The sequence below is a fragment of the Pleuronectes platessa genome, chromosome 2 (genome assembly GCF_947347685.1).
Source record: "Pleuronectes platessa chromosome 2, fPlePla1.1, whole genome shotgun sequence".
NCBI lineage: Eukaryota > Metazoa > Chordata > Actinopteri > Pleuronectiformes > Pleuronectidae > Pleuronectes > Pleuronectes platessa.
This window is the reverse complement of record NC_070627.1, coordinates 13,365,105-13,387,979: the sequence shown is the minus strand read 5'-3', so window position 1 is coordinate 13,387,979 and position 22,875 is coordinate 13,365,105. Positions and strand designations below refer to the sequence as shown.

General features: G+C 41.0%; 1 protein-coding gene across 1 annotated transcript; it reads left to right on the top strand.

Annotated features, from left to right (window-relative positions):
• Positions 1–984: 984 nt before the first annotated feature.
• Positions 985–22,128, top strand: grm2b (glutamate receptor, metabotropic 2b). Its single transcript, XM_053437706.1, has 5 exons — positions 985–1,600; positions 14,742–15,579; positions 16,048–17,111; positions 20,265–20,457; positions 21,685–22,128. Exons 1-5 carry the CDS (start codon positions 1,097–1,099, stop codon positions 21,756–21,758), a joined length of 2,673 nt encoding a protein of 890 aa, XP_053293681.1. The 5' UTR covers positions 985–1,096; the 3' UTR covers positions 21,759–22,128.
• The last annotated feature ends 747 nt before the right edge of the window (positions 22,129–22,875 follow it).

Below are 22,875 nucleotides of genomic sequence, written 5' to 3'. Positions count from 1 at the left end.
TTCCATGGCAACCCCAGCCATTGAGGAGATCCACCATCTAGGTGATATCCCGGTTGTAAGCTTGGAAATTACGTTTCACTCGAGAGGTGCCTTAAATATCCATGAATGTTTCATGTGGTCACTCTTTGGCGATAACTCTGTGTTTATCTTTCAGAGCAGAGTGCGCTGGAAATAATATCTACATCAGTTTTAAAGCATAACTCACCCTCCTGACTAATATAGTATCTCAGATTTAAAGAGCCTGATGATACTTATGCGTAACATCTTTGTAAGATGATAAAAAAATTGATGATGAAACTAAGGAGAAAAGCATGTTTTGGAAGGGACATTTGAAGAATAGCCTGAGATGTTCAAGGAGCAGTCAAAGCATCAAAAGGGCAACACGGATGAAACGAGGGGAAAGGTCCTATGAAGGCTGATCTAAAATACTACATCAGGCTGTTGATGAATCCATCTAGGTGATATCCCGGTTGTAAGCTTGGAAATTACGTTTCACTCGAGAGGTGCCTTAAATATCCATGAATGTTTGATGTGGTCACTCTTTGGCGATAACTCTGTGTTTATCTTTCAGAGCAGAGTGCGCTGGAAATAATATCTACATCTGTTTTAAAGCATAACTCACCCTCCTGACTAATATAGTATCTCAGATTTAAAGAGCCTTGATGATACTTATGCGTAACATCTTTGTAAGATGATAAAAAAATTGATGATGAAACTAAGGAGAACTTATTAAAACTGCCCGTCACCTTCACCTTGATGTGACTGTTTCATACCTTTGATTAACTCAGTGGGTAAAAACCTGACAGAATAATGGCACCAATGAAACCAATTTTAGCGGTCGTCAATAATATGATCGTGTTATTTCCCTGCTGAGTCTGGATCGCCTCAAAGATGCTGTTCAACATCAGCAGGTAGATAGTTCACAATGATAGGTCTCATTAATCGGGTAAAATCGTTTTTCTCCTTTCATTCATCCAGGAAATATCAAACATGCCTCATCCGCTGAGAGGCGACTTGAAAGTGATCTCCCTCCAGACTCTGTAAGCCTCTGCTCCTCGCCACTTCAACCAGCTGAACCCCACTACCTGCACCTGCCATGCTTGTCCTCTGCCGCAGGTCGTTGGCCAACTCTGCCAATTATTGGCCTCTCCACATGCTCCTGCTGGAGCTGCTGATACGAGGAGTCCTGCCCAACATCTCCAGATTACCTCCCGCAGCCAAACGCGAGATCATCATGGACGGGGACTTGGTGATTGGAGGCTTGTTCCCCGTGCACGAAAAAGGTGATGGGATGGAGGACTGCGGTAAGATCAACAAGGAGAGGGGAATCCAGAGACTGGAGGCCATGCTGCTGGCACTCGATGAGATTAACTCCAGTGATGACATCCTTCCCGGACTCCGGCTGGGGGCCCACATTCTCGACACCTGCTCGAAGGACACTTACGCTCTGGAGCAGTCCCTAGATTTTGTCAGGGCCTCCTTAACCAAGGCGCAAGATCCAGGCTTCATCTGCCCAGACGGCTCCAGGCCCATCCAGAACGAGGTTCCTCTCGCCATCTCCGGGGTCATCGGAGGATCTTACAGCGATGTCTCCATTCAGGTAGATTAAATTAATTTGAACTCACATGTTTTGTGTGTAGTTGCATTTGTGAGCATGTACACTAAATAGCTACACATGCAGCAATCAATGCAGCATTTTTCCAATTAAGTGTTGTAAAATGCAAATTTACCAAATTATAATCTACATTTACTGGAAGTTTATAATGAAGACAAAATACTCATCAGAATTCAATTTTTGCCATTGATTTACAGATATTTCAGTCCAGTGTATCTAAGAATCCCATTTTCAGTGGATAATAACTGCTGAATATTTTCTTATGCGTATGTTCTCTACAAATCAAGGTTGAAAGCAAAGGCAAGTAGCAGTTGGGGTGGTGGATGAGCATCTGACTCTCATACTGGAGCCCAGAGTTCATTAATATTACTCTGTAGCAGTGCTGCAAAAACAAATCCTCAATGGTTCTGTTCTGGTTTTTGTCCAAACTGATTTTCAGAAGTGTGGATTCAACAGATAATTCGGGAGGTTGTAGTCTGTGGAGCTGTTCTAGCACATTACTGCACTTCACAGTTGCTTCTATTATTATGTCAACCACATTCATATCAATGACAAAAAAATAAAACTCCTCCGTACAAGATACACTTCAACAGCCTCACAACCGAAAATGGTGTCTTCAAAGCTATTTAAACCAAAACTGAACATTATAACTTCTCTCAAAGAGTGGATCTATTGTCTACTATCATACTCTAACATTAGCAGTCTTTAAGCTGCTTACCCCAACCATACCTTACCCATAACCACAACCTTAACCACACCATAACCTAATCCGCATGTGTCTAACATAAGTATTATTGTTAACAATGGATGTAAACACTATTGGCAAAGACAAAAATCAAATTTTGATAAACTGACCAAGACTGAAAACACACTTTTGTCTAGTAATATACTGTAGTTGGGATCTCTTGGTTTTAGTAATGTTTTAACTCTATACTCTCCCACCCTCTGCAAAACCAAATTCATTATGTTTTAATTGTGTATTTATTCCCTCAAAGCAGTATTTTCACGCATATTTCAAGGATTTTGCTACTTTTTAGCAACTTGAAGAACTTATTTATTTAAGAACTAAATATAACTAATTTACTAAATCAATCATTATTCATTCATGCATTCATATGCTTAGAGATGGATAAACTTTACTAATCAGCACTCAGACTCACAAACACGCACACACATACACACATACACACATACACACACACACGCACACGCACACAAACACACACACACACACACACACACACACACACACACACACACACACACACACACACACACACACACACACACACACACACACACACATTTACAACTCCAGATGACAACCAAAAATGCCTTGACTCCACTTTTACTGAGCCGGAGAAGGAACAAACCATTTGAAACATCAACATTCACAGAGACGTCAATGAGCTACTTCATTTCCACCTTGCAGAGAAAACTGACCTTTCACACACATATGAAATGTTCCCACAGGCGATGAGCATAATTAATTCTGATTGCCTTCACACACCATACTTACCATAATGCACTGGGTGTTAGTCAGAGAAAGTGTGTGGGCATAATTTGGCTACACTTTCTATAAACTACACACACACACACACACACACAGAGTTAACTTGGATTAATTGATTTTATTTATCAAATAAATTCATTATTAGTCATGAAGTGAGTAACTGTACCTTATGCTTGGTTTAGTCAGAGACTAAACGTACTTTCAGAACAGTCTAATGATATCGTTTTCCATACTAAACATATTATCAAATAAAATGTTGGATTATGCCGAAATAGGAGCTGATGTTCTGTCAAATATATATACTTGACAGAATATATGTTATATATATATAACAATGGTGGCATTTCTTTCCCCAAGTTGTTTTATTTTTCAATGTGTTTTGTTTCAAAAACCTGACACACACCTCTAATAAAACTATTGTTGTGATTGGCTGATAAGGTCGCTCACCCTGCCCTCTAACTTATTTCCCCCAATTGTAACATCACGCTGAGGGGTTGATAAACTTGGATTGTTCAAATAATAAAATAATAATAGAAAAAATTTATTTGACCCCATGTATAATGCAATATAAGATGAATTGTGCATTTTAGTCCATATATATATTACACAATATAAGATAAACTATGTTTTTTAGTCTCTATATATAAAACAGTGTAAGATAAACTATGTATTTTAGTCCATACATAAAACATTATAAACCCCATCCTGGTATATGATTGAAAAAGTTGCAACAGGACCAAATAGAAAACAACACAAGACAAAAGTTAAAAACACAACAGATGCATATTGGCTGAAGCCAAAGCCTATTAGGCCCATTACACTATAAAACTTCTCATGCATGTAAGGAGGGATTCTGACCTTTATAAAACAATCTTCCTCTTCCATCACAGTGTTTTTGAATCTACAAATTCTTCTTACAGTTTTATAACCTCCACCGACATCTCACATTTGACAAAGATTGACAAAGGTGGCTCCTGCTAACCAAATGCATTAGTAATTCTCAAAGCGTTCCCTTTGGGAGAATATAAAATGAATTGGTATTTCATTTGTGCTCAAATTTCTAGACACTTAAAGTAATATATGGGAACCACTTATTCTTTGAATAGGTTGAGTGCTGGTGCACTCTGGGATACCTTTGTTAGTTTGTGCGGAAACACCAGGATACAATCCAACCTTAGATAAATTCTTGCAAGGAGTCTGCAGTGGTGAATGCTCCATGTCAGCTGGTTGAAGCTGAATGGTGAGTGGCACTGCACAGAGCACAACCACCTCTCCATGCTGGAATCATTAAAAGCCCTCATTAAACGCAGGCCTCCCTCTCTCGGAAAGAGGTGGAGAATATCGAGGGTCCTCTCCTGTAATGTTGAGGATGCTTTGACAAAAGAACAGCATGTTTTTTTCAAGATGCATGAAAAGGGCTGTCTGTGTGAAAGAGTCTACAGCGACCACACAGTCACAGCGATTCAAAAGGAAAGTCTTTTGAGAGTTTTTGCATGAATTTAAATACATACCTCTACTGTCATTATCCTCAAGCGTCTCATTGTAGGCACGTCCAGTTACTGGGCACGTTAGTGAATGGAGCTGTGAGAGCGGTGAGCAGCCCATGGTGGGATTCTTTATTTTTTGTCTTTGAGAGGTCATTGGTTTAAACAGCCCTTTTCAATCCCAGAGAAACACTCAGTGTTATAAAACTGTGTCAGCGTTGGTCCCAGGGCAGTTTGAGAGGAGCTGCTTTTCCCATCTCTGGGGTGCATCTCTGTTGGCTGGCGACGATGTGTCCACCTGCGTGTGGAGGCTGACGCTGCGTGTGACTGGGTCCAAGGACAAGATGTGGGAAAGATAACTGGAGACAAGCCAGTTGCTTCTCAGCCCTAAAAAGGATTCTCTCATAATTAGCCGAGCAGTGTTCATGAGGCTTTTCATCACTATCTTACTCATCCTTGTACATGTTTTTCGTCCTTGTTCTGTCTTCTCACAGTTTAATTGTTGGAAAATAGTCTTAAATGCCTTCTCGGAAGTTACCTGTACAGAACCTAGAGCAAACTAAGAGTCATGACTCATTCCTAACAGCCCACGCATTTCACAGCTACGAATTTAAATGGGCATTGTAGAGAAACAACTCTCAGATAGGCCCACACTGTCAGCACAAGTAACATTTAAAGACAATCTGTGTTTTCCTGTATTTTCAAATGTACAAGTCTCTACACTGCCACAGCCACACATCATGATAGGTACTCCGAGGCATAATCACAACTTTTCCAGCACAAATACACATTCGTACTGTGCATCCTAAAATTGAATAATTGAACACACACATACACACAGAAAAAGAAAAAAAGTATTATTGCAGCAATACAAAACTGAGATTCTTGTTCAGGAAACTACCTTCTGTAAATGAAACATATAATATGAGATACTCTAACAGTTTTTCATTTCAAATAACGGCTGCTGAGAAGTCTCCTAAAAGGTTCATATACTCAACTTGTACTTCAAAAATAAAATCCCACTGAATCCTTCAAGACCATTAGACAAACTCGGTCCTGCCTCCACCGCTCAGCTGGGAAGGTCCTCATAAATTTGAGGTCGTGAGAGGTTATATATGTTCTTCTGCCATATTATATATTGATCTTTAATATTTGGGGTTTGCGCTGGTTTGTGAAGTCTGCAGAGGAAGTGAGGAGGTCTCTGTCTTTATTGTGTTTCCGTCTTCATGGAGTGCATCGGGTGAAAGAAGAGAAAAAACCTGCTTTGGTGGTTTACTTCAAAAGGTTCCCGTTTATCATGTGATAATAAAGCTGAACTCCCCTCAACTCTCCCCTCCTCCTCCTCCTCCTCCTCCTCCTCCTCCTCCTCCTCCTCCTCTTCCTCCTCCTCCTCCTCGCTGTGTAACTGTTATTTCTGAACTGTAAATTTTAGCACATTCACAGAACATAGCCTGGCTCCCTAATTAGAACAGCCGAATGTCATTCACTGTTTTTCATTTCAAATGACGGCTACTGAGAAGTCTCCTAAAAGGTTCATATACTCAAACTTGTACTTCAAAAATAAAATCCCACTGAATCCTTCAAGACCATTAGACAAACTCGGTCCTGCCTCCACCGCTCAGCTGGGAAGGTCCTCATAAATTTGAGGTCGTGAGAGGTTATATCTGTTCTTCTGCAATATTGTATATTGATCTTTAATATTTTGGGTTTGCGCTGGTTTGTGAAGTCTGCAGAGGAAGTGAGGAGGGCTCCGTCTTTATTGTGTTTCCGTCTTCGCGGAGTGCAATGGGTGAAAGAAGAGGAAAAACCTGCTTTGGTGTTAACTTCACAAGGTTCCTGCTTATCATGTGATAATAAAGCTGAACTCCCCTCAACTCTCCCCTCCTCCTCCTCCTCCTCCTCCTCCTCCTCCTCCTCCTCCTCTTCCTCCTCCTCGCTGTGAAACTGTTATTTCTGAACTGTAAATTTTAGCACATTCGCAGAACATAGCTTGGCTCCCTAATTAGCACAGCGGAATGTCATTCACAGTGAGGGAAACGCTGTACCGACTAGAAGGCTGGGTAACGTCAGGACCCACACGGTCAGTATTGCGTTGATATTGATTTCCAGACGCACTTCTCCTCCGCTCGTCTGTCTGAGAGCTGTTGTGTTTTTTCACACGCTATGACAGGAATATATGATCAGTCTTTGCTCAGAAATCTCTGGCTGTTTTTTAGGATGCTGCTCAAAATTGTGCAACAGAAACGCTGCTCTCTAGACTCAACAACAGTTAAACTTACTGGACTGATTGAGTTTATTTCAAGAGCACTACAGGCTAGAGGTTAAGTTCAAAGCCGATAATAAAGAGTACAATTTTTCTCTAATGTGTCTCTGTACTTAAAAGTATCTCCAAACGTTTATGTTCTGGTGAGTGTGGTTTTTCTGGTGGAAAAGGTTCCAGTTTAATTTTGAAGAGCTGCATCTTTGCACAGGGGCTTTTTGTCAGATTAGTCCTAGCAGGTTATCGCTTGTGGCCCCAGAGCTATGAAGGGGCCCCTGAGAACATCTGATTTCCTATGTCTACAGCAACAACTATTTTGTAAGAGCCACTTAAATGTTGTCATCGCCTATGTGCAGGAAACTGCAACAACTAAGACAACCAACAGTCACAACTTTCTGCCAGGGGTTTGTTTCGGTTCGATGCAGGGGCCTCCTAGGTCCATTGAGCCTGGGGCCCCTGGGTACCTTGAATGGCTCCTAATAATGCATGTAAGTGGATCAACACAGGTTTCTTTATGTCATTGCATTATCTGCTATGCAAACACTAATAGTAAGTGTGGATCATTCATAAAATGGTTTGTATTTTTATAGTGCTTTTCTAGCCTTGATGCCCCCTCTGACATGTATGCATGCAGTATAGGTTCTTACATTAAGCATAACTGTTATCATCTGCTGCTTTCAGCAACTCATCATTTGTGTAGGCCTTTGTTCTCTCTCAGTATCCGTGTTTGTTTGTTTGTGTGTTTGTGTTTGTGTGAGTGTTTTATGTCTGAGGTGTGGATGTGTGTTCCTTAGGTGGGTGGGAGTCTGCACATGCAGAAGTCATGAGGCACACTGAGTTTGCTTGTAAAGAAAAAGAATATATAAATAAATCTCCATGCCTCCGCAAAACAATACTTCACATGAGATCAAATCAAAAGACTGAAACCAGACCAAAATACAGGAAAAACACCCTGTACCAGTATCTTCTGTATCTGTATCAACCTTTGTCCCAGAAGTTATACTTAAACCTTACAAAACAGTTTTTACCAATATCTTGTCATAATAAGAACAAGATTTTAAAACCCGGATTATGTTTAGAATAAAATCTTTTTAAATGAATGAACGAAGCTCTACATGATCTGTGTACTGCATCAAAGCAACGAGGAGGTGGTTGGTGTGGGTTGACATCCTAAATCCCATCTGTTCTCAGGTCTGTGTAACAAAATCATTTTGGATAAGGTTAGGGAAAGATTGTGTTTCATGTCACAGTGGATGTTTCCTGTTAAAAAACAAGACCATAATATAAACTTAATACTGAGAGAACAGAGACAATTGTTAGCGAACATTTTATTCAGCATTGAAATTATTTTCCTCATTCTTAGACAAAGTAATCTATTCTGCATTATCTTTCCTTCAAATTATTTTTGTTGTCGTAAATTAGTTGACCAATATAAAACTCTATGATACTCAGTGGAGAGAACACTCCTCAAAAGGCACAGTCACAGTCCCCACATTTCTATTCACTTGCTTCTGAGTTTTATTTGTATCTGCACCAAATTGCACAGACAGATAAATATCCTTTCCCCCAAGATCCATAAATTCTTCTCTGAGAAATCTTTATATGTTAAAAAAGGAGAAATAAAAATCCTGGATCTGCCCCCTGATCAGGATCCACATCATGGCTTCTGCCCTTGGTCATGTCTCACACCTCCACCAAATTTCATGGGAACTGGTTGTGTGGTTTTTGTATAATCCTAGAGTATAGAGGTGATGAACCATAGTGAGAAATTAATGTATCAGGCTGGAACCGTACAGCTTTTTCTATGCAAATGTTCAAAGTATTATATACATGCTAAATATTTTAAACATGTTGAACGTGATAAAGATTCAAGCAGAAGTCACATGTTCTGTGAGCAGTGCAATTACTGGGAAATGATTTGAGGAAACAATCACACGCTGTATATAAAATGAATAGCTTTAACATATGAAATTCAGCCTCTGTAGAATCAAAGCTGCTTCTAATAAATAAAAAAAAACACATCTGTGGAACCGATGGGTAGCTGATCAAGTAGTATAATAAAATGACACAGGCTATCAGAAGCGCTGCTCCACTATTGCAATGATTTTTTTTTCTTCTCTGGCTGAGGATATAAACAAGAAAATATCAAGAATAACTTGGAGCCGAGAGATCAGGTGGAAAAAAGATAACAAATGCAAAAGAGCAAATGTGTCAGAGATGCAGAACTCTGCAAAGTTGTGCCAGTTTCCAATTTGGAGAGAGAAAAGAACACAGGGCTCATATTCTTGGGTTTATCTTAAATTATCTGGGAGATAGTGTGGATATGCATAGAGAATATAGTGTTTGTTTGATAGAAAACCACACCGCTCCTGTGCTGTTTCAGCCATTTCTCCACAATCCACTATAGGGACACATTTATCCTTGATGCTGTTTCCCCCTCACATGTTTGTTTGCATCAAACTTCAGATGGCTGCATACGTTAAGACTAGAGAAGTGCATTCCTTATGAAATCCCATTTAAATTAATTAGATCGTGATTTCGATTTGGATGTGCACCAATTGCAAACATACACATAAATAACAGTCCCTTAAACCTGTCTTGTTTTTTTCACCGAGAACCATGAATAATTCTGTGAGATATCCTTATGTTGAAAAACTCCCTATGGCACAATGTTAAAGAAAGTGAGAAAATAAATCTATCCGCCCCCTCCTCCCAGACCCATTCCACATCCTTCCACCAAGTTTCATGGTTCATCAGTAGTTTATAAATAATCCTGCTAATTTACAATATGACAAACACAAATATAACCTCCTCGGCTGAGATAATAACGGAAAATATGAAATGCCTTCCATTCCTGCCTTATATCACAATAATTACATTGAAATGATCGGATTATTTTTACTATGATGTAATCATAACAAAATGATTCTGAGATCTTAATTTGAACTGATGCCACTTTACGTAGAAAGATAGAAACTTTTTTTGATTTGGAATTATTTTTTAATACCCTGGGTCGCCCTTTATCAGGATGTTTATTATTTCCCTCCTCGCTGCATTATTGTGTGATTTTCTTTTTATGTAAGTTATTTCTTATCTGCACAAATGGAACAAGCTTATTCCCAAAATTGGACCGAACCCAAGCTTGGCACGGATCAGTTTGGCTTCTGTTTGGACAACATCTGTGCCTGTGAGAGATCGGGTTATTTCTGACACACAATGCTTTGTTTAGAATTTAACCACTGGTGTGTTTGTTTAAAGAACATCCAGAATAAGAATATGATCAATAAACACAAACCTACTTGCATATTATTACATGTGTGCAATATTGGATGTACTAAAAAAAAAACTGTTCACACCATAGTAAGTTTAGTGTAGATTTTACTGTTTATTTGTCTTATTTTTGTCATTTGAATACATTATATTAAACCCAGCAGCCATCTGCACTGTATATATTCCCCATTGTGTTTCTGGTGCTTCACTGGTGAACGGCTAAACCGCTGCACTGAGGTTCATTCTTCGTGTCATCTACTCTATCTGCTATAGGCCTCAGCTTCACAGGGACCCTGGGGAAATACAAATGGACTTTCCATGTAAAGAAAAATCATGACAGACACATGAGTAAGAGACCATGCCCACGTTCCAGCTGTCTCCTGTCTTTCATCCATGCATCTGTTCTGGTAAAGGACACTGGCTAGAAATCCCATAATGCCTATGCACAGGATGCATCTTATACACATCTTATCAAACCTCTACCACAAACTATAGGCTACAGTAGAATTTGATTCATGAGCATTAAGGTGATGATCTAATGATCTTTAAAGTTGAATCTGCCCGCAAACCTTGTTGTGTATTTATTATTCTACAAACCAATTGTTAAAACACATTGATTTAATGTTTCAAATATATGTATTACAATATATAATAGTAATACAAATTAAAAAATATTTTTATATTCACTTTGTAGATACCCATTTGTCAGAATAGTTGAGACACAAAAAACTTGACAGTATTCCCAGAAAAATACTTCTTGCCTAGTCCTCTATGACTCTTTGTCTTGACATAATATGACGTACGTTATTAGTCTCTGTCTAACATATGAATGCACTGACTCCATTGTACAGCATTATTACAGCCTGTAATACAGCAAAATACTGTGACTGGATTAGGTTTAAGTAGCTTTGAAATGTATTTTCTAAAACAACAAAATATACAATGTGCTAATGTATTCACCATAATATATTAGATTTAACCTGCAGAGTGTGATGTTTATGAGGTCATTCGTCTAATTATGGCAATTCTTTGCATATTAAAGTCTCTTTAACTTGTCGCCACACCAAAAATAGGCTCATTCAGTTTCAGCATGAAAACCTACTCCAATCAGATCACGTCATACAGCGAGGCTGTGGGGTACCTATTCCTCTATGATGTATTATTTTATGTGACATTTGGGGACTCCTGGATTTTAACTATGAAATGAATCTCGTTTTTAAATTCCATTATTTTGCTGTAGTCGACACAAGCTAAAGAATAGTATGTTTTTTCACAAGAGACAGGTGAGGGTAGAGACTAAAGTTATAGGTATGTACTGGTTAAGATTAAACTTAATGTCAGTCTCGAGTAAAGTAGTATCAGCGAAGCACCTGTGCAGAGACGGGACTTAATGAAGAAATGAAAATGCAGGTTTCATGCGAGCCTCATGCATTGAGATCAAATTTCCAGCCTGGTTCTCCTGAGCCGGCGCTGTGGGTGTTGTCTCGACTGACTCGTCGGTGGAGAGAGTGCGAGGGGAACACCACATGAGGATGAACAGACGGTTACTGTCACACACTCCAGTGCTGTCCTGAACGCTGCGCTGACAGGCAGCTCCACAAATCTATTGATGAAGACCAAGCGGCTGTCTGAAAACCCTGCAAGAGGAAACCACCTTATTAACATGCCAGTGTTAGCGGCTGACTCAGTGTCAGTCAGGCAGGTTAACCTTGCTGAATACAAAAACTACATATATCCTGGGCAACATGAATGAATCAGAGGCTCTAATCAGGCTTCCCTGTGCATTAATAACAGACATCACATCTCTCTGTGATTAATTTGATGAGACCTCTGCCCTATATATATCATGAGAAACACTGGAGAGGACTAATGTTGGCCGCAGTGCGCTTGTCTAAATACATCATATTTACTGTATTCATCCCCTCAAGAGCTTGTAGTGTGCCTGCGTGCTCCTGTCCTAGGGGTGTTTTAACTAACGGAGGTTAAGCACATGGCCACTGGCAGTTCAGGGTTAATGTCATTAATTTCCATCCCCATCCGTCTAATGGTATAGTAGTGTATATGTTTAGATATTTTTTACTTATATGAGGACTGCCCATAGCGATGAAAATATGTGTTTGTACTCCCATGATCAGAGCGGCTGTGCTGTCTTTCATGTTAAGAGTATTAGAATCATGTTGAGCTGTGTCTGATTGGATCTTGAGAAACTGGGAAACCCCTTCGAATAACAAGCAGACATACCTAAGGATCATCTTACAGTCGAACAAGACCAAATATTTGCTCTTCTGCAAAGTAACAATTTCCCTACAAGTCTGTGTGATTCTTTCTTGCACAAGCTTTTCAAATTCCTGATATGTTGTGTTAATGTGGCAAAAGATTTGTGGTATACTAAAGTTAACCTAATGAGGAACAGGCCGATCTTCTGACGTTACCCCACGTAGAATCATGACATTATTCTCATGAGCCTTTTCTATCCACTTGGAGAAAATCCCTGTAGTAATTTACTCTATCTGCTCATGATACATCCTATGGATGATGTAATTTTTGATATTATTTATGACTCTGACTGGTTTTTGGTGCTGGCTGAGGGGAATCACCATCATTTGTGTAAATGTCTGTAGAAAGAAAAATCATGTCAGTCCATCCAATAGGCTGATGGTGGTGAACCATCCAGCTGTCCAGCATTTCCATCCCTCCAGCCTCGCTGCTAGTGAGGCTAAAAAAAGACTGCTGAGTTACATGACGGGCACCGCTGAGGAAATGTATAGTACAAACACGGAATATGTGAAACTCTAATTTGTGATGTGACATGAAGGATCGTTTTCTCTGTAAAAGTTCTAATGGGTTGTAATGAGTGAGTAATAAGGGAGAATTGTACTGTAATTTAGGCTTAGTGTGAAAGTGGAATGTTCCAATTATATCCGTTGGGATGCCAGTGTTTGGAAAAGCCTCCAGGCATACAGTGATGCCTGAGGAAGGAGGGAGTCATACTGAAGCTCATGGGTATTCAATAATTACCACTGCATCTCACGAGGAATCCTGCAAACTGACAACTTTTCACCAGCTCTCTGTCTTAGTTCACTGTGTGGGGAGAATAGCCACTGTGATTTCATGATGCGTCCAACATGGACAGTTTTCAGTCAGAAATGATCACCCCAGGTTGAACTCGGCCCGAACCATCAGCCCTGCAAGCCAATCGATATATTTGTCTGCATATGTGGGCGTCGTAACTTGTGGAAGAATCCGCCTTGAGACTCCAGCGACTTGACTGAATGGCCTTAACGTGAGAAAACAGCAAAATGCCCTGATAAAATTCTCACTCTCTGTGCCATTGTTGCTGTTGTTATCTGACATTATCTGTGAGGGGGATTGCAGCTCTGGCTTCTGCTGCTGCGGCTGCTGCTGCTGATGTGGATCCCTGACAAAGTAAACAGGTTGCGATAGAGGAACATTGAATTTGTTGCTGTTTCCGCTGCCAGGCTCTGTCACAGAGCTGAAGCCCGTCTGACAGGAGCTGTGCGCCTGAATAGCTCCACTTCAACTGGATATCTACAAGTTAAAAAAAAGCGGAACGACTCAAAGATGCAGTATTTTGTTGAAAAAGTAAACTGACAAACTTTTATCACGGTTTTAGGACATTACAGATTGAAATTCATAAAAACTCAAATACTACAAGTATCGCCTTCCACAAAGCACTGACACCTGATGTATACCTTTGGCCTGTTTGAATGCCAATTACAAACATTTTACCCAATAGTTTGTATGTGCTATCTGGTTAGAGGTAGGAAACAGGGTTGGGACTTATGTTGGGGTTAAAACATAGCACTCATTAGGGGAAACAGCATACAGGGATAGTAAATGATAATATAAACTGCATATATTTAAGATAAGTGTTAAACTATGTACAACATCCAGAGTTAAGGTTTGGCTACGTGTTACACCCTCACACAGTCCGCCCCTGTCTTGCAGTGTGCAGGCTGTCCCTTCTGGACAAGAGTTGCATACACTTAGAGAATGATACGACCACATTGCCTGACCCCCCCCCCCTACAATGAGGGGATCTGTGGGGGGCTTTTTGCTATCATGGTTTGGGTCACTGTAAATCAATAAGGTTGATCTGAGTGATCCCCTCTTTCCTGAGGTGGAACATTTCTATCTTGACGGAAGCGGTCTTTTCTGGGATGAGTTTGCCCCCAATCCAGAGGGCACGAGGGGTCGCTAGCTGGTTTGATGAGCATCAATAGCATGTGAATCATTTGTTCTAACCTTTTGGACCAAGGCATTTGACAGCACGCTCCTGGGCCATCGTCAGAACACCAAATAAGCAAAAAGGTTTCACAGGATTGATGTTTCATCCCTTCAGTAGAAGAGGCTCTGAAACTATTCATGGAACAACACCTTACACAGATACTGTATATTGTCCTAATTTAACTTATTTTGAAAGTGCAAGAATCTTCACAAACACAATTATTTAAATAATTCTCAGGTCATTCATGTAAACAGAACAGATGTCAAACCATGTCTTCAGAGATATTTTAAAGTATTTACTAAATCTTTCGAAGTATGAGATTAAACCTACGTCTCCCTCTTGTTCCCCAGGTCGCGAACCTTCTGCGGCTGTTCCAGATCCCACAGATCAGCTATGCTTCCACCAGCGCAAAGCTCAGTGACAAATCCCGTTACGACTACTTCGCCCGCACCGTCCCCCCTGATTTTTACCAGGCCAAAGCCATGGTTGAGATCCTGCGTTACTTCAACTGGACCTACGTCTCAACCGTAGCCTCAGAGGGTGACTACGGTGAGACTGGCATTGATGCCTTCCAGCAGGAGGCCCGCACTCGGCAGATCTGCATCGCCACTTCGGCCAAGGTGAGTCGCTCCATGAACCGCCAGGGCTATGACAATGTGATCCGCTCCCTGCAGCAAAAGTCCAACGCCAAAGTAGTCATCCTGTTCACCCGCAGTGAAGACGCTCGTGAGCTGCTGGTGGCTGCCACTCGCATGAATGTCACCTTCACCTGGGTGGCCAGTGATGGATGGGGGGCACAGGAGAGTGTGGTGAGGGGCAGCGAGAGCGCAGCAGATGGTGCTTTCACCATTGAACTGGCCTCCTACACAATCAGGGAGTTTGAGGACTACTTCACCAAGCTGAACCCGTACACCAACACAAGGAACCCGTGGTTTAAAGAGTTCTGGGAGCACCACTTTGGCTGCAGCCTCAAGGAGCACGGCTGCAGTGAACGCAGCCTGCGAGACGGAAATTTTGAGCAGGAGTCCAAGATCATGTTTGTGGTAAACGCGGTCTATGCCATGGCCTATGCTCTGCACAACATGAGGCAAGCTGTATGCTCCAACACATCCAAGGTCTGTGACGCCATGAAACCAGGTAACGGCAAAAGGTTCTACAAGGAATTCATCCTGAAGACCAAGTTTGAAGGTAGGAACAAGAACTAAAGGAAACAGAAGTACATGCCTGTTCTCTCTCTGCCATTTGTCATGTTAAATGATCTTTAAATAGCTAAATGGGATTCAATTAAATTAAGTAGATTAAATGCAGAGCAAATGTAGGTTACAAATGAGCATGAAACTGGATTAAGACTTCAAATGCCTCGTACATTGAAAAAGGAGTTTGTAATTATTCAATTAGGAAAATATATTCAATGAGGATCCAGGGGGATTGGTCAGAACTATATCCATAATATGTTGATAAATGAATATCCACATTTAGTTGATCTGAAATAGTAAGAACCTGAGAGATTTTACTGATTTACACTAACTCACATAACTCATTTAGATTATTATATGCCTTTTATACGGTATATATTGTATATATTGATTTCCTTGTAGAGGTTATAGCTGTAATACTTGAGAATGTTAATGTTGCTGTGTTTTTGCCTCCTGTCAGCTCCGTTCAGACCTGTAGACACAGAGAACATGGTGCGCTTCAACCTGGTCGGTGACAGCATCAGCCGCTACAACATCTTTCATTACCACAAGGAGGAGGGTAAGTTCACCTACCGGAAGGTTGGCTACTGGGACCATAACCTGACCCTGAACACCACCATGGTGCCCTGGCGTGGTCTCGTACCGCCCACCTCCCAGTGCAGCGACCCCTGCAAGAAGAATGAAATAAAGAGCATGCAGCCCGGAGATGTGTGCTGCTGGATCTGCATCTCCTGTCAGCCCTACCAGTACCTGCAGGATGAGTTCACCTGTGCTGACTGCAGCTCCGGCCAGTGGCCTCTGGGTAACTTGACTGGCTGCTACTATCTGCCCGAGGAGTACATCCGCTGGGAGGATGCCTGGGCCATTGGGCCTGTTTCCATCTCCTGCCTTGGTATACTGTGCACTCTGTCAGTAGTCGTCCTGTTCTTCAAGCACAATGACACACCCGTGGTTAAGGCAAGCGGACGTGAACTCTCCTATATCCTGCTGCTGGGAGTGTTGATGTGCTACAGCATGACCTTCATCTATATCGCCAAACCTTCTACTGCGGTTTGCACTTTACGTCGACTCGGCCTGGGCACCTCGTTCGCAGTGTGTTACTCCGCCCTGCTAACCAAAACCAACCGCATTGCTCGCATCTTCAGTGGGGTGAAGGACGGAGCCCAGCGTCCGCGCTTGATCAGCCCGGGCTCCCAGGTAGCAATCTGCGGCGTTCTTATCTCCTGCCAGCTGCTCGTAGCCGTCATCTGGTTGCTGGTGGAGGTGCCAGGGGTTCGGAAAGAGGTGGGCCCTGAGAGGAGAGACGTGGTCACCCTCAAGTGCAACAGCAGGGACTCCAGCATGCTCATGTCCCTCACCTACAACTGCATCCTCATCATCCTCTGCACCGTCTACGCCTTCAAGACACGGAAATGCCCGGAAAACTTCAATGAGGCCAAGTTCATAGGGTTCACCATGTACACCACCTGCATCATCTGGCTGGCGTTTCAGCCCATCTTCTATGTCACTGCCAGCGACTACAGGGTAACTATGTCTGAAATTGTTTCTTCTGAAGTCAGTCGAGTATTTATAATTAATATTTCTAGAAACTGCACAAGCCCAGTGCTGTGGCATAATGTAAACAAGGTTTATAAATTACTTTCCCTTGCGTGTAAAAGAAAAAGGTGTCACTTTCACATTCCATTTGATCACTGTCACCCAGACTCATGAAAGAAGGAGCTTTCCTTTCATGTGGCATGAAGGATCTTTCAAGACGAGAACAAAGATTCGGGGACGGACAAGGACTCAAAATACAGATGAAAATAATGAGTGTCAAGCTGATTCACTGAATTACTGCATTACTAAATGTTTTAGAAAATCAAATTTTTAAAAACCTTAACCATTCAAACCATACAATATCAGGACCTGTAGTAAAAAATAACTGTGAGCAAGGAGGCTGAGCGCCGGCTTGTTAGTTGGCTCTGCTCCTCTAAAAGTCAGATGAAATATGACATCACTGCCGCCACAAGGGGATAAAGTCTTACAGCTTGTGGTCGTTACACGAATGGGTAAAGGCGAAATGTAACCTGTTTCACACTAATGACAACGAATTAATGGGATGAATATACAGAACTGTTACCAGACTCGTTTGTGAAGCTGCAGCAGGAAAAACAAATTTAATATATGTATAGCTGCAAGGATGAATGAATTTGTTTGTCCGTGCAGCGCAAAGTATGAGAAAATAAGACTAAACATCCGGCATGGAGCTGACAGACCATGTAAGTTATGAGTGCCGGTGCCTTGGGCAAACTCAGGGCTACTGCCACAGCATTCGACCAGGGTGTGCAACGAGGCCTTTGTTGTGGGAACAGATGGGGGGGTTTGTGGTCTAGGTTCATACGAGCTTCATATCATCATGGGGTACCTCAGGCTTTTTCACGTCTGCTGCGAATAGCCTTCCTGGGACCCAGACCACGAACCAAAAAATGCCCCTACCTTTTCTGAGTCCGAATTATATGAGAGCTCAGAAAAGGATGAATGCGGCTGAAGATTTCTGGATATCGATCCTGATGCAGGAGAGAACGAGAGGTTTGGCAGCGCAACAGACACCTTGATAGTTTGGTTCTGTTGGACACCAGTTATAATGGGAGTGGGCTCAGTTGCCATGTTTCAAATTAGTGCTAGATAGCACAGACTTACTCTAATGAGGGACCAGCTTTGTGGCCGAGTGAATTCATGGACACAGACGTGTTCAGAAAGAAAAAGGGTTAATGACGTTACATCCTAATTCTTTTTATTACTATAAAGTAAATATTATCGAGTAAATTCCTCTGATATCACACTATACACTGTTTAATAACTCACTCCTACTTTTACTGTTAAATATAATCTCAAAGAGTAGCTGCGGTAAATTAAAATAGTGTGTGACGTGAATGCTAAAATGCCATTTGTTCAAGTCAGAAGGCAAATATCTGTTTAAAGGCTTAAGTGATATCAAATTAATAATAAAACAAATCATAGAAATGTAATGGAAAAAGGCACTAACTAAGGCATTAAATAAGTTTGAAAGTGTATCCTCATTCTCTTTGCCGTCAGTGTTAGAGCAAGAACACAGTAGGCTCCAGTGCCACAGCATGTCCGATTAGTGCTTAATAATTATTTGTGTAACAAGCTGTTAAATGGAAATGGCTGCTAGAAAGACATTTTGCAGCGGAAAGAGATAAGGAGCTGCAGACAGAAGACAATTGAAGTCATATTAGCCGCAGTCCTGCTGGTGTTTTCATTACTTCTGTTTGAAGTTAAAATGTGTGAGCTCTTCTCATATTTCTGCACTGCTGCCGTAGTGATGTATGTTTAGGAGGGATTACACTTCATGCTGTGGTTCTGCAAATAGAAGTTGCTGGACTGCAGGGGTAACCAGTGGGGTGGGAGGAGGAAGATGACCCCAGCAGTCAGCTCACATTAGCAGCTGAAATGTGACTAACAAGACCCGGACTATCCAGGACTACCAGCTGTGCTTACCCCCACATTCTTCTTCTTCTTCACATTCTCATATTCATGCTCACAATACACAATTAGAATAGCTAACACACATAATTGAAAAAGGAAATGCGGTCGATAATGTTATAATAATGACGATGTTCTGTGGTGCGACTGCATTATTCACGTGGAAAAATCTATGTTTGTATAAATAGAACTAAAGACTAAAGGGAAGTTGTGTCTATTAATGATGAACTGAAAGATAATCTTCATGCAACTCTGATGTTGTTGCATCTTTCAGCTCATTGTTTTGGTTGATTTGGTTCACGCTCATTCAGCTGCAGCCGGCAGTGAGAAAACTCATTGTGACATTATCTGCATAGCAACAAATAGCAGGCAGAACAGGAGCAGTTGCATTTGGGACTTGCTTTTCAAAAAAATGCAAATGCAAGTTGGTCACTTATGCATTTATAAATAATCCATTGTTTGTTATTAAATAGACTCCATAAATAAACTCTAAAAGTTAAATGAATAGGTCTATGTTGTTTCACAGTGAGTTTCTGCTGCTCTTCAACCAAAGTCACATCAGAATTATTCACATTCATGATTACAAAACTGAACTAGAACAAAAACAATATCTGCAATGACATTTGACCAGAATGAAGAAACCAAAACAAAGTTGAAGTTAAAAAATGTACCAACAAAATACTGTTGATTTTTCGTTCATGCATTGTGGGTGAACTTGAAGTTCGTGACTCCCAAACGTAGTCGGGAAAGAAGGAAGGAGGAGTAGGAGTATTCTTCTGGGTTTGAAAAATGTCTTTTGCATTTTCCTTAAGCTCAAACTGTCTTTTTCATATTGTTCAACTAACGATGCAAAACTCAAAGACATTGTTTCACTAATGAGAAGCTGCAGTTTGTGAAAACTTCTAGGAAGAGAATTATTTCAATGATTTATCTCTCACAAAATAGTTGCTGTAGATTTATGTACAAAATCCTAAACCTCTCCAGATGTGGGAGTCACCAGAGCAGCAGAGAGCTGTGTGTGAACTGGTTTGATAAAAACAAGGCTCCAGCCGAGCAACAGGTGTGTTTGTGTGGGTGGAGCGGGGCGAACGAGGCCTTTGAAGAAACTTTATTAACTCCTTTGAAGAGATAAGACAACAGTCCGAGTTCAGACTGACACATTTATCCTCACCCACTCGTCTCCCCTCCCAGGTGCAGACCACCACCATGTGCATCTCCGTCAGTCTGAGTGGGTCCGTGGTTCTCGGCTGCCTCTTCACCCCCAAGATCCACATCATCCTGTTCCAGCCGCAGAAAAATGTGACCACACTGAGAGCCACAGCCAACCGCTTCAGCGCCACAGTGTCCGCCTCTGCCTCGGCCCCCAGCTCCAGCTACTCTAAAGGTAGCCACAAGCCCCAGCTTTGCAGTTGTAGTGCAACAGGGTAGGCCGAAGGTAATGGCCTGGGGCCCCCCAGATGAGAGCCGGCCCCCCCCGAGAACGGTTGATTATGGTTTCAGTTCGGTGCGGTTGGGTTTGCTTTGATATAGGTGCAAGAGGGCAAAAGGGACCTGGACCATAGGAATCTTCGTGATGTGTCAAAAGTTATTTTTCTCAAAAATTCAGCTGCAAACTGATACCCAGCAGCAGTTTAGGTTTCAAAAACCAATATGAAATATGTCATATCCGTGCAATCAACAGGAGAATTGCAACCACTTGAAATATGATGAACTCTGTAAAAAAACACAACCAAAAGTTGGAGCTGAACAGTATTGCCACATGCTGCAGATGTCTGAGTTTTTTTGTTTTTCAAATAATTGAACATAAATACAGGCAATGAAACGTGAAAAAGGAAACTTGACAATATTGAAAGTTTTTGTTTCTGCTTGTTTCTCTGGTTTTGCATCACCCTGGCCAAGCAATTAAAATCCAGTCATTATGCTTCTTTTCATGCGAGAGGAGAGCAAGTTTTATCTATAGCTCATTAAGAAACTGACAAATAATTCATGATCTGTTTGAATAAACACACATAGGTTGACACAGTGTACTCAGTGTGGCAATTCTTTATATCAGAGCTAGATGAGCTCATTATATAAATACTGCAGTTACAGTTCTGCACTCAAAATGATACTTGAACGAATGTCCAAAATCTTTTCAGCAAAATATTCTTTATCATTATATTTGCTGTGTGAAAATATGTTCCTGTGGTTGTTGTATTGTTATATATTATACTGGATCATTGTTATTGGCACATTCATTACTGCGTATTTTAATCTTCAACAATGTCATTTTGTATAAAACTAGATTCTGTGGTTTAATCAGCAAAGTAACTTGTAACTCAGCTTCCAAATTAATATCGTTGACTGAAAATATTTCCCTTTCAATGTTTTGCAGTTGTGTAGAGTAAATTAAAAATGTCTTATTCCAAACAATTAACTAGATTATAGTATTTGAGAAGATGAACTTAGTTAATCTCCATGTAAGACAAACACCTTACTCAGCATAGACCTTCAAAGCCAATGAGTGACCATTGATTTTGCTCGTAGCCCTTATCTCTGGTTTACAGTTCTGTTTCCAAACCCAAGTGGAAGAACTCTCTCCAGGCTGACACTGCTATTTCCATTCCCCCAGGATCAGCCTCTAACTACGTGCCAGCCGTTTGTAACGGGCGCGAGGTGGTGGACTCGACGACGTCCTCTTTGTGAGAAAGGTTTCCTCTCTAAACACGAGAGAGCATCCCGCCATCAGTCATCCCTTCATCAAACAGGGCCGTGACCGAGCATCCAACAAGCTGCGGAGAGATAACTCTGTAAGGGGGTCGGGCTGACTGACTGGCCAGGGGCAACTCCTAACTGTGAAAGCTAAATGATGTTCCATCAGCGAGCAGTATGTATGAAATGTAAAAGCCTTTTTTGTATAGATTGAATATGCTGTGATATCTTTGGTTTACAGGTAGATGTGATGAAATGCACTGTGCCTTGTCCTACAGAGTCTTGTTGTCAAATGGGTGGTTGTGAAGCAATAGTGATACACAAAACATGAGGCTGTTCTTATCTTGTCCTTAGAGTGCTGTGAATCCATGTTTTTAGACATTGACAAAAAAAAAGAATAAGCTATGAAATACATTTCTGTTAAACAAAATATGTGACTAACCTTAGTGAACGTGTTGAAAAACTAGGCAACTACACAATATAAAGGACAGGTGTTAATGTAGACTTGTGTGACAGTGTGTGCTTTCTTGTAATTTATGTAAATAAAATGTTTTTTTTTAATATTAAAGGATTAAACATCGCAGTGTCTGGGTTCACACATACTTAAATGTAATGCTGCTAATTAGATAATTATTTTTTTGTACTAAGGGATTTATTTTTTCCTCTTTAAAACCAAAATAACTTACTTTAAAATGGGGGGGGGGAGCTAAAATGTTTTTTTGCAGGTGCATGATTATTCATTTTGCTCTAGGTGCTTAATGTTGGTGCCCAGTTCTCAACTCATTAGTATGAAATTATAAATGTACAGTGCTTATGAAAAGTATCCAAATACCTGGACTTCATCGATACTGATGGAAGTTTCCTGACATTAAATCGCAATAACTATCTGTACAGACACCACCCACGGCCTGGTCTGTTAAATATACATTAACTGAATCTGAAGCCTGCAAAGCCTTCAATATGTTTGACTGTCAAAGTGGAAAATATGGATTTTCCCTCCTAACAATTCTGTAATGTACATATTATTAAATGAATGAAAATGTGTTCAAAAACCCATCATTTGTATCAGTGAAACGGAGAGTGAAGCTTCTAACAAGGCCCCAGAAGACAC

Excerpts from the sequence above, each read along its gene's own strand:
- grm2b (XM_053437706.1), top strand. The coding sequence starts at position 1,097 with ATGCTTGTCCTCTGCCGCAGGTCGTTGGCCAACTCTGCCAATTATTGG. Across the intron at positions 1,601-14,741 it reads ACAGCGATGTCTCCATTCAG|GTCGCGAACCTTCTGCGGCT; the intron begins GTAGATTAAATT and ends CTTGTTCCCCAG. Across the intron at positions 20,458-21,684 it reads CAGCTCCAGCTACTCTAAAG|GATCAGCCTCTAACTACGTG; the intron begins GTAGCCACAAGC and ends CCATTCCCCCAG.